The 12177-nt window shown below is 43.7% G+C and overlaps 1 protein-coding gene across 1 annotated transcript in view; it reads left to right on the top strand.

Moving 5' to 3' along the window:
- Positions 1–957: 957 nt before the first annotated feature.
- TTC21B (tetratricopeptide repeat domain 21B) overlaps positions 958–12177 on the top strand; it is a 105823-nt gene continuing 94603 nt past the window's right edge. Inside the window, exons 1-4 of the mRNA XM_034785703.1 lie at positions 958–1031; positions 1396–1525; positions 5205–5315; positions 9530–9696. Of these exons, the coding sequence (XP_034641594.1) occupies positions 1011–1031; positions 1396–1525; positions 5205–5315; positions 9530–9696 (429 nt within the window). The 5' untranslated portion in view covers positions 958–1010. The remainder of the gene's footprint in view (positions 1032–1395; positions 1526–5204; positions 5316–9529; positions 9697–12177) is intronic.

Here is a 12177-nt window from a genome sequence, read left to right as displayed (position 1 = left end):
GCAGGGGCGATGTTGGAAAAAAGGGTCCTGCCACCTAGAGCCTGAGAGCGTGTGGCCACCGCCAGAGCAAGTGTCCAACCCGCAGCGTCTCTGCAGGACAGCCCGGGCCTGAGAAGGAGCTTGGGACCTACAAGGAACAGACGGTGAACTGCCCTGACGTTCCAGAGACACTGGTTGTGATGTTCCCTGCCACAGAGCAGGGTGATGTGTTTTCCTTTAACCTTTCCCATTTTTCCTTATTTTTTTTTAAATTAATTGTTAATTAAACAACTTGTATTTGCTTTAAATTGTATGAAATGATCAGTGGGTCAGGGAGGTGCCCAGTGCAGAGAGAGTACCCCGGAGTGGGACACCCTAGCCCCTGTCCTGGGTGACCACAGCAGGGTTGGGGGGGTCGAGCCCCCCAGGAATCCTGGGCCCAGCCTTGTCGGGGTTTACGAGGACCCTGCCAGACAGGAGAGTGGAAGGGGAGTCCTCAAGGGCAGGGAGGCCTCTGGGTAAAGGGAGTGGGAGCGAGGACTCAGATCCTTTTGCCAGCCCACTTCACCGGGGTAGTGCAGAAGCCAGGAAAGTTCCTCACAATAGCCGGACCATTCCCCCGCTTACATTGGCACCAGGGCCCTGGGGCTCAATGTTGCGCACTTGTCTCCCGGCCGAGTTCCCTCTGTCCACCGGATCCCTGGGCGCTGCCTGGGGCTGTCCCTGCCTGCCCACTGTCCCCCTCACGCCCCTTCCGGGAGTTTCACAGGCCCCGCCAGCCGATCCCCGGCTTGTCCCCCTCCTCGGGACAAGCACCCGCCTGTCTCCTGCTCCGCCTCTCGTCCCAGCGCAACTGTCCAATCAACGCACGCCATTTTCCTGACTCCGCCCCTCTTCAACTATCCAATGGGGGCGGCTTTTCCCCTATGGCTCCGCCCCTCCTCGTTGCGAAACAACCGCCCCATGCCCCAAACGCTGTTCAGCGTCGCTTAGGTTACTGCTGTGGTAGCTGCGAGTTGCGGCCGGTGGCCATGGAGTCCTTGACGCAGCGGGTCGGTAATAGTGGCCTTGGTGCCGCCGCCTCTTGCGCGCTCGGCCGCTTCAGTCCCCCCTGCTCGCCCGAGACGGCGGCGGCCGCCTATCTCCCTCCCGCCGCCCGGGCCGGGGCCTTCCTCGGAGGGTGGGCTGGGGCGGGTAAGCGCTGCTGGGCGGGAGGGGCTCAGCTGTGCGCCGCCGGGGAGGCGCAGAGGTGATACGGAGCCGGCACGGTTGCGGCTGCAGCGTTTGGTGTAGGCGGGGGCAGGTGGGAGCCTGTCGGGGCGCAGGGAGGCCGCGGGCAGTGGCTGAAGGCGGTGGTCGCGCTCCGCTCAGCGCCGGACCGGTCGCTGGGGTGTCACAATAACGCTTCCCTTTCAGGCGCTGATCAGCTACTACTGCCAGGAAGGGTACTTCCGGCACGTCCAGGTGGCTGCTAATGAGGCGCTCAAGAAGTTTGGCAACGACCCCGTGTTCCTGTTCTACCGCGCCTATGGCATGATGATGGAAGGTGACTGACTGCTTGTAGCTGGATCTTTGTTAAACGTTGAATGGGAAACCATCAGCTTCAAATCCAGGCCACTTCACTTCACTGACCCTTCCCCGACACCTGACACCAGTTCCTGCGGTTTTACAACAATATTTATTTTTTTTTAAAAGAGTTATTATTAATGACTTGAATTTTAGAAGCTCCTGGAGGCCCTGGTTGAAATCAGGGTGGTTTCCGTGTGCTGCCAATGTAACAGATAGTCATTGCTCCCAAGAGTGCATAAGCTAAATAGATAAGACCAACAAAGGGTGGGAGGTGAAACAGATACACAGAAATAACTTGTTTTAAAGCTTTCTTGTTGGAGCTTGTTTTTTTTTATTTAGCTAATCAGTCCAAATTGTGATCAACTGGAGTAATTTTTATGTACTTTAAGTTTTGTATTATGGGGCTTTGTTTAGACTTACTGTTACTAGATCTATTTATTAAGTAGGTTTTGGAAAATGGAACTTTAAAAAAAATAAAAAGTTGGAAGCACTCCACCTGTCCCTGAACTCAGGCCAGTCTGTCTTTTTACAATAACATTTTCCTATTTAAAAATACAAAAAAAAAAAAGTGTGTTCCTCTTCCTGTTGCAGATATAGAAAATGCCTGGAAGGGGGAACCAGTGCCCAAAGTGCAGTAAAAAGCGCAATATAAAATGAATAAAACAGGGGTGGGCCAACTTTTTGGCCCGAGAGCCACATCTGGGTGGGGAAATTGTATACAGGACCATGAATGTAGGACTGGGGCAGGAGGTTGGGGTGCAGGAGGGAGTGGGGGAGTGGGGTGCGGTGTGCAGGAAGGGCTCTGGGCAAGCGGTTGGGGTGCAGGGGGTGCAGTGTGGGAGGGGGCTCAGGGCAGGGGGTTGGAGTGCAGGAGGGGTTTGGGATACGGGCTCCGGCCCAATACTGCTTACCTCAAGTGGCTCTAAGGTGGCAGCAGGGCTAAGGCAGGCTTCCTGCCTGCCCTGACCCCGCGCCGCTCCCGGAACTGGCCAGCTTGTCCGGCAGTGGCTCCTGGAGGTAGGGTTGGACAGGCGGCTCTGCTGTGCACTGCCCTCGCCCGTGGGTACCAACCCCGAAGCTCTCATTGGCCGCGGTTCCTTGTTCCTGGCCAATGGGAGCTGGGGGGGGCAGTGCCTGCGGGCAAAGGCAGTGCAAGGAGCCCTCTGCCTCCCACTGTGTCCTCCTCCCCCTCCTCCAGGAGCCCTCTGCCTCCCACTGTGTCCTCCCCCCCCTCCTCCACGGGGCTGGCAATCCCACGGGCTGGATTGAAAGCCCTGACTGGCCGGATCCAGTCCGTGGGCTGTAGTTTGCCTTCCCCTGAAATAGGGGGTGGTTTTCACCTTTGGTGCCTGGTAGAAATAAAACAAGACCACTTCCAGGTTCTCTCAGTATTAATATGCTTTTCTTTCTCCTATTACTGTATGGCAGATGTATGCCTGGAGTACACTAGGATATTAGTCAGTATAACCACATCGGTTGGGGGTGTGAAAAATTCACAACCCTGAGTGATGCAGTTAAACCAACCTAACCTCCAATGTAGACAGTATAGAGAATTCTCCTGTCAACCTAGCTACTGCCTCTTGGGGAGGTGGAGTACCTATGCTTTCACTCTATGCATCTGAAGAAGTGAGGTTTTTACCCACGAAAGCTTATGCCCAAATAAATCTGTTAGTCTTTAAGGTGCCACCAGACTCCTTGTTGTTTTTGTAGATACAGACTAACACGGCTACCCCCTGATTCCTGTCACATAGGTGTGCATTTTAAGTGTAGACAAGCCCTTACACAAACAAGTGAGAATGATTGTGAATAGAGAGGTTAGCTGTACGCAGACTAAACAAATTGAAAAAACAATTTCTTCAATTATTTTTCAGATAATTATATCAATAATAGGGCTGTCGATTAATTGCAGTTAACTCATGGGATTAACTCAGAAAAATTATTCATGATTTAAAAAATGTATCGTGCTTTTAAACAATAGAATACCAATTGAAATGTATTAAATATTTTTGGATATCTTTCTACATTTTCAAATATATCTATTTCAATTACAACACAGAATACAATGTGTACAGTGTTCCCTTTATATTATTTTTATTACAAATATTTGCATTTAAAAATGACAAAAGAAATAGTAACTTACAAATGTAGGATTTTTTGTTACATAACTGCAGTCAAAGCCAAAACAATGTAAAACTTTAGATTGGACAAGTCCACTCAGTCCTATTTCTTGTTCAGCCAATCGCTAAGAGGAACACTGAGGGGACATATGAACCTTTAGCGCATCTGGCATGTAAATATCTTGCAACGCCAGCTACAACAGTGCCATGCAAACACCTGTTGTCACTTTCAGATGACATTGTAAACAAGAAGTAGGCAGCATTCTGCAAATGTAAATATACTTGTTTGTCTGAGCGATTGGCTGAACAAGAAGTGGGATTGAGTGGACTTGTAGGTCTAAAAGTTCTACATTATTTGATCTTTGATTGCAGGGTTTTTTATACATAATTCTACATTTGTAAGGTCAACTTTCATGACAGAGATTGCCCTGCAGTACTTGTTTTAGGTGAATTGAAAAATACTATTTCTTTTGTTTATTTACAATGCAAATATTCGTAATAAAAATAAATATAAAGTGAGCACTGTCAGGGTGGATTTGATTTAAATCACTAGTCAGGAAGACTCAATTTAATAAAAGTGCATTCTTGTTGGTTGTTGTAACCTTAATACATATTCTTCACAACTCAGAGATAGATGTAGGTTTCATTTTTAGAAGATACACACTATGTATTTTTCAAGTGATTTATTTTGAAAACTTTTCAGATTAGTTTTACAGCTATATCAAGAAATGAATGATTGTTTGGTTATTTTGTTTACCAAAGGTAATTGAAGCAGTTCACCTCCCAATGACTTCATAAATATCTATCTCCAATTCAACAGGTTAATCATTAATATTTGGAGGATTTTCTTGCTATGCTGTATTAGGAGGAGAACATCACCAGACAGACATTTAAATTGTTTTATTTAACTATTTTTCACCTCTATATTTTATTTTATTTGTTTAAAAACATTTTTGCTGTTAACACAAGCATATTATCTCTGGAGAGACACATCCACAGTTTGAGAAATGCAAAATTAAGCATCTCTGATGGTATCTTCTAGACTGAGCACTGAGTCCCATTGGATAGATAGAAAGATTAACCTAAATAATCTATACAGAAGCCCCTGAAACCCCATAAAACTGGGTCCCTAATCCATGTACTATTGGAACTCATTTATAAAACTTTTCTCAAACATTATATGAATATATTGTTTCATACAATATAATGTATCTTCCTTAAAGCATTTTAATTTTTTTAAAAATAATTGATTTTTATCTATCCTGAGCACTGTACGCTTTGTATTCTGTGTTGTAATTAAAATCAATATATCTGAAAATGTAATAAAAATCCAAAAATATTTAAATTGTATTCTATTGTTGTTTAACAGTGCGATTTAATATTTTTTAATCGCTTGATAGCCCTAATAGTGAAAATACTGGACAGTGTTAATCATAACAGAGGCAGGTAAAACACTTTCAGGGAAGCATGTTGTTTGTTTTGTGTTTTTGTTTTGTTTTAAATAATTGTGTCCCTTTTATCTCTTCTTGTATTCTTTAGGTCATGTTCAGGAGGCTATCCGGGAATTTGAGTCTATTAAAAACAAACAGGAGGTGTCCCTTTGTACAATGATGGCACTGATCTGCGCCCATAAAAAGAGCTCTAATCCAGGTATCTTAATTGAAAAACTGTTGTCTTTCTGCGTTTTATATAGTCTTATAATATTTGCAGTTAAAAAAACTGCTGGCAATCTAACCTGCGAAATATAGTTGAATCTCAAACCAAAATGCATGCTTTAGCCCTACACATAACTGTAAATTTAATACTATAATTAGATGAAGTTTGACAAAACTATATACAAAAATCTCCATTCTATAACAAATAGGGGTGTATTTGCAAACAAAATATTGAAAAGTTACAGAGCTGTGTTTCTTGACATATTAAAAATATCTTTTCCTCTTAAGCAATGGCCATCTGATGAAGGCCTCCACTCTCCTGGCTGCCTCAGGCCTCTGTCTTTTTTTGATCTCCTGATCTTCTTTACTGTCACCAGCCTCTAATTCTTCTGCATCCAAAAGGCCAGTCAGAAAAATTTTCCTTTTCAGAGGATATGCATTTCTTATTTCCCTGTGTAGCCTCACTTACCTTATAGTTTTTCTACTGCCAACTTCAATTCCATTTAGAAACATTTAGGAACACTTCCTTGTCCCTGCCCTATCCATTGGACTGTGAATTGAGATGACCTGACCAATGAGTATTTTGTGTACATAAAGTATGAAGGATAGAGTGCCATTGAAGTAATGGGACTGAAAATTCCTTACTACTTGATACTCCTATCCAAGTTCTCCCACCTTATAAAAAACTTATTTCTGGAGTTTATGCTACATGAAAACAATCCTGCTATGCTTTTCATTTTCCAAGAGTATATGGTGTCTTTCATGCATTGCTGAAGCATAGAGTTGCTGACTTTCACTTTGACAATGAGCAAATGATCTCTTCCCTCATGTTATTCACCAAAGCAAACTCCAGGGTGTTGGAACACAGTATTAAATATATTCCACAAAGTGCATACATACTGTTAATTCACTTCTGTTGTTTCCAGTGTAAAATTGTTTAGAATATTGAAGTTTTGCAAAGATTATCCCAAACTCAAACAAATGTTTTAATTATTGTCTTTCCACTAATAGCTTAAGCATTGATCATATGATACAGAATAGGTAACAATAATCATTAAAGTATTACCACACAAAAAATTATAAAAAAAATATTTTTTTTATACTTTTTGTAAATTAAAAAGAGAAAACATAGATTTTTGCAGTGTAACTTCTAACTAGGGGACTGGAATGGGTTCAGAACTCCCAATCCTGGTTGGAAGAGTTCCCTCCCTTCATCTCCAGAAGTTATAATAGTTACAGAGTCCTTCAGGTACAGGTGGAAAGCCAATTTTGGTAAGGGCCAGTGCTTCGTGGTCATCTTTGAAGAGCCATTTCACTCTGAAAAGTAAATTTAAAAGTAGTATTGTGTGGACTTCCATATTTGTGATTTCCAGATAAAAATTTCCTTAGCTTACATGTGAAACATGGCCTTTCCAACAGACAGTCCTGTAAACTCCACCTGGGATCTGAAAGTTACACTGAATTTCTGTCTGTCCATCTTTTGTATTAAGTATTCTGCCCTTGTTTGCATATGTGTAACTGAGGGCAGAATTTGGCATTGTAGGTAATTATGTTGGTGCAATTCTGTTGATGTAGCTGGCTCGCTCTCAAGCATTGCAGATCAGATACAGCCAACAAAATTAAAAAATAATAAAGGCTTATCTTTGTTACTAAAGTAATCCGTATGTCCCTGAATACACGTAGGAAATGTATTTGAGTTAGTGCCATTTTTTAAGTTATTTTTTAGAACTGAAGTGCGCATTAAATAAAAAACTTGAAAGTTAAAAGCAGTGGTGACTTTGAAAATATAGGAGAAAGTCTGCAGGGTTTTGGAGAGAGTAAGTGCTAGGAAGACCAACAACAACAACAACAACAACAGTTGTGATATGGTACTCAAAATCAGGTCTTGAAAAATTCATTTGCCATGTCACTTGCCAAGCTTTGTATTTTATATGGGTTTTTATACAACACTCATCACCATAGTGTCTGAGCTCATTCCAGTGGTGCATTAAGCAATGTATCTACACACCTGTCACATGTTTTGTTCTCTCATCATCTTCGCAAAAGGAGAAGCATATGTAGTGATGTCTTGTTTTGGTATGGTATTTTTATTAAGTATATCTATTGCAGTGTGTTTATACTGGAGAAGGTAAGGTCAAAAATATGCACCTTTTACTGGAAAGTGGTGAGGTTTGTGATCATCGTTGGTTCCTGGGGGAGTTCATTCCACAGTCTCATACTGTCCCCCAAAGAAAGTTTTATCTCCTGCATAGATGAGTTTACTCTTTTATTGTTGGGAGTTCCATTGTGCCAGAGGAGAGAAGTTGTTGAGTGCGGTCTTTGTTCCAGAGCTTTAGGTATCCTGGGCCCAGGCAAGGTTGCGTGTGGAAGATAAGGACTGAGACTTTGAACTTCATTTGAAATTCTGTGGGAAGCAAGCCTAGAGAGCGGAGGAGAGATGTAGTGTGCTCATGGTAGCCTTTGTTGCTTAGGATATGCGCTACAGTATTCTGAAGTAGTTGGAGTTTCCTGAGTTCTGAAGGTTTCATGCCCAGCTATTTTGTATGTTGCCTTGCTATAGTCCAGGCAAGAGATGACAAAGGCATGAATAACTGAGACTGTCTTTGTTGACCCGGATAGTGTGAAGTCTCTTAGCCTGTTGGAGATAGTAGAAAACATTACTCGCAGTCATTGTGGTGTGAGCTAAACATCAATGAGGAATCCAAGAGTACTCCTAGCCTATGGACTGATTTGACCAATGGTGGGTGTGAACCGTCAGCTAAAGGAAACGGCACTGTGGCTGCAAAATTGTTCAGAATGCTTTCCTCTGTCACCTGTTTTCATCAGCTTCAGCCAGCTGTTCTTTATCCAGGAGCTGATCTCGTCCAAGCTCTATACCATCTTGATTTAGTGGTGTGTTATTATCGGGTAAAGGACTGCTGACCCAAGTGTCTACTCAGCTGTGTTTAGCATCATAATGTGAACCCCGCATGCCTAAGTGTGTAGACCTGGGCTTTGAGACTCACTGCTGTGGGATCCTGCTTGCTGTGTAGACATACCTGAAGTGATTTGCCACCCTGTATAACTCAACAACAGGATTTGAGGCAGGATTTGACAGCCTCAATGGAGGCTAATAGGAAAGTTCTCTTTGCCTGTAATGCAGCCTCTCATAGGCTTTGAGGAATTGGCCACGTTTCATCCTGTTTGAATTGGCCTTTGTCATCTGCCATTGGTCTTTGAGTTTCCACCCCTCTTTTCATCTGGTGCAGGGTATTAGAAAACCAAGGACATCTGTGTGCGCATTGGGGAGCAGGGGCCATGTGTGAGCCAGTGTGTCAGTGGCCAAGGACAGTGCAGATTGACCAGGTCCTCGACTCCTTGTCCTGTGGGTGAGATGCTGTTCTTTAGCCGGCTTTCCCTAGTGTGTCATCATTTTATACAAATCTGTATGTAAACTGGTGTAGTGTTGTCTTCTTGAGTTGGTCGACGTAGCTCAGTGCTGTCAGCCTTGCCAAATGGCAGAGGAGTGAAACTTAATTTTGATAAGTTTCACTACTGCTATTTTTGGGCAGTAGTTACCCTGTGGGGAGTAGTTGTTAGGTGTCCTATCAGTTTTATGCTGTTGCTTGGGAAAGCCTTGAATAGTAGTGGAGGCAAGCACTGGTATTTTTTTGTGATGGACACAAAAATTAGACCCGAGAAGGGCGGAGTAGCAGAGAGATGCTTCCTAACAGCTGTCAAGAAGTTCTGCAGAGAAATAGTATGGTGTTGAACTCTCCACTCCCCTACCCAGCCTCATAGCAGCCGTGGAATTCTGGGTAGATAAGAAGAGACAGAAAGCTTCTTCTCTTGTCTAGCAGCTAGAGATGGGTACTACTTTAAAATTACCACTCAGCTACTAGATAAGTAGTGATAATAAAAGATGTACATTGGCTCTTGTTTGGGGTTCCATTTCCTTTGCAGAAATCTCAGCAAGTAAGTTTGCAGAAATGCGTCTCACCAGAGCATTGCTCCTAATGCCTTGCTAATGCAGCACCTCTACCCTAGTCTTTTGTATTTATCTCTGGAAAACATGTTTAGAGCTCCAGCTAGTGGGGGAATACCAGAGTGTTTGGCAATGTGCCTTGGGATGCCACATTTATGCGACATCTGCTCTTATCTTACCAAGGTCATTGTACAATGTGATCAAAATTTTAAAAAAGAATTCCCACTGTTACTGGCTATTTTCAGATCGAGACGCTATTTTGGAACTGGATGCTAAAATGAAGGAACAACGTAAGACTGCAGGACAGCAGGCCTTGTACTTTGCAGGGTTGTTTTTGTGGCATCTTGGTCGTCAGGACAAAGCCCGTGAATATGTTGATAGAATGATCAAAGTTTCTAATGGTAATAAAGAGGTAACTAGTCTTTTATATATGAAATATAAGTATAGCTGTCTGTTTATAAAACTAGATGTCCTACCCCTCTTTTACATTGAGTCATCCTTTAATGTAACTGTTGTATACTATAATATTTCAATTAATGCTGCAAAAGCATTTTTGGGTGGCTGGTACTACTCACAATTTGTGACTAGTAAGCTGTTAAATCTCTTTGATCCAGTAACTGAAAAGCAAGGTCTGCTGTGGTCAACAGAAATATTTAATTAAGTAAATACGTTTATCTTCAGGCAAAATAAATCTAAATGGCCGTGTATAACTGAGGCTTCTGGTTCTTGGTTTAAATGTTTACTGGAAAGTGCCACCTGCCTTCCATTAATGTTGGTACTTTCCAGAAAATATTTATTCAAACTGAGAACATTTTTCAATTTATGTATTTTGATAGCGAAATATAATTCCTAGTAAGAATTTGAGCTATGGTATGGAGTGTAGTATGTCTCTAACTAGAGAGGGGGATATATTTATTTAAAAAAAGAGGAGCAAGCTCAAAGCCTCTAGAGCAACTGGGCTTTCAAGACTTACGATGTATATTGCTAATACTGAAAACTATTGGTCCTAAATATAATATAGAATTATTTTATAGTAACGTACAAAGGAACATCACTTGGATTTGCTAACAATTTTCAGGCTGGCTGATCTTAAAGTCCTTCATCTGGAACTTCGTGACACATTCCTTGTGACAGTGTCTTCTGCTTAACTCTCAGTGAAATTTTCCTTGTTTTTAATCAGATCTCTTTAAAAACAGAAGTTGCAGTGTTAGTTTAAAAAAAAAAAAAAGTACACTCTATTGCTTTTGTACATAGCCTCAAATATAAGTCCATTCAATATATCATTAATGTGCACTTATAAGGGGTTGTTTGTTTTAATATAATAGTGGGAACAGTTTTACAAAACAATTAAAATTGTTCGGTTGTGGTGAAATATTTCTTCAACTTGATAAAAATGTGCTTTGTTATGTGAACGTGTAAGATTGAGATCTCTAACCATGCTTTTTAAGGGCATGGCTACACTTGCAAGTTAGAGCGTATTAAAGCAGCCCCGGACGCCCTAACTCATGACGCGTCCACACTGGCAAGGCACGTAAAACGCTTGGACTCCGCATCTGGAGCACTCCTGGTAATCCACCTGAGAAGCATAATGCTTGCTGTGCCCAGGCTGGAGCGCCGCGGCGCCAGTGTGGATGCCCTGGTCTATTAATGCGCTCTGATTGGCCTCCAGAAGTGTCCCACAATACTTGTTCTAGGCACTCTGGTCATCACTTTGAACTCTATTGCCCTGCTCTCAGGTGACCAACCGTCAGACCCGCCCTTTAAATTCTCTGGGAATTTTGAAAATCCCCTTTCTGTTTGCTCAGCAAGGCGTGGAGTGCTCTCAGCAAATCTTTCCAGGTGACCATGCCTCCGCACGCCCGGCGAGCCCCAGTGTGGAGCAATGGCTAGGTGCTGGCCCCTATCAGTGTTTGGGGGGAGGAAGCTGTCCAGTCCCAGCTGCGCTCCAGCCGTAGGAATTACGATACCTTCGGGCAGATCTCAAGGGACATGATGGAAAGGGGCCATGAGCGGGACGCTCTGCAGTGCAGGGTTAAAGTGAAGGAGCTGTGGAATGCGTATCACAAAGCGCGCAAGGCAAACTGCCGCTCTGGTGCTACCCCCGCGACCTGCCGTTTCTACAAAGAGCTGGACGTAAAACTTGGGGGCAACCCCACCTCCACTCCGAAGACCACCATGAACACTTTAGAGCCCAGTTCAACAAGGCAGGAGGAAGCGGAGGAAAGTGGGAGCGAGGAAGACAGCCCCACATCCCTAGATGCATGCAGCCAGGAGCTGTTTTCAAGCCAGGAGGAATTTAGCCAGTCGCAGCGGACAGTGCTTGGGGAAGGACAAACACCAGAGGAGGTGCCTGGTAAGCGGCTTTTATTTTGGGAAGGAAGTGGTTTGGTGCGGGCTCTTGGGGCAAGGATGATTAGGGCTGCATGTATGCCTAGATGTGGAATAGGGCGTTGATGTGCTCTCTCACGTCATGGTAATTGGCCTTAGTGATCTCTTCAAAGGTCTCATACAGAAGCTGGGCAATCCGCTTGTGCGGGTTCCTTGGCAGAGCTACTGTGCTTCTTGTCCCAGTAAGGCTTACATGTCTGCGCTATTGTGCTGTGACGGGTGGGAGGACCATTGCTGCACAAAGGAAAGCTGCATATGGGCTAGAGTGGAAGCCGTATTATAGTAGAAGACCCTCCCTTGCTTCCCAGGTCACCCTCAGCAGCGAGATATCTTCCAGGACGAACTCATCCTGTGGAAAATGTGGGGACAGTGCCCCCTTCAGCTGTTGGCTCTCCCCAAGGCACAGAACCCCAGAGGACAGTACGGCCGTGAAATAATCAGTCTCCCTTGCCCTGTGCTTACTCACCATTTTGGGGCTCCTGTGGGTTACGAGCACTCGCTTTGG

Source organism: Trachemys scripta, chromosome 11, assembly GCF_013100865.1.
Source record: "Trachemys scripta elegans isolate TJP31775 chromosome 11, CAS_Tse_1.0, whole genome shotgun sequence".
NCBI classification, from domain to species: Eukaryota; Metazoa; Chordata; order Testudines; family Emydidae; genus Trachemys; species Trachemys scripta.
This window is presented reverse-complemented; position numbering and strand designations above follow the sequence as displayed.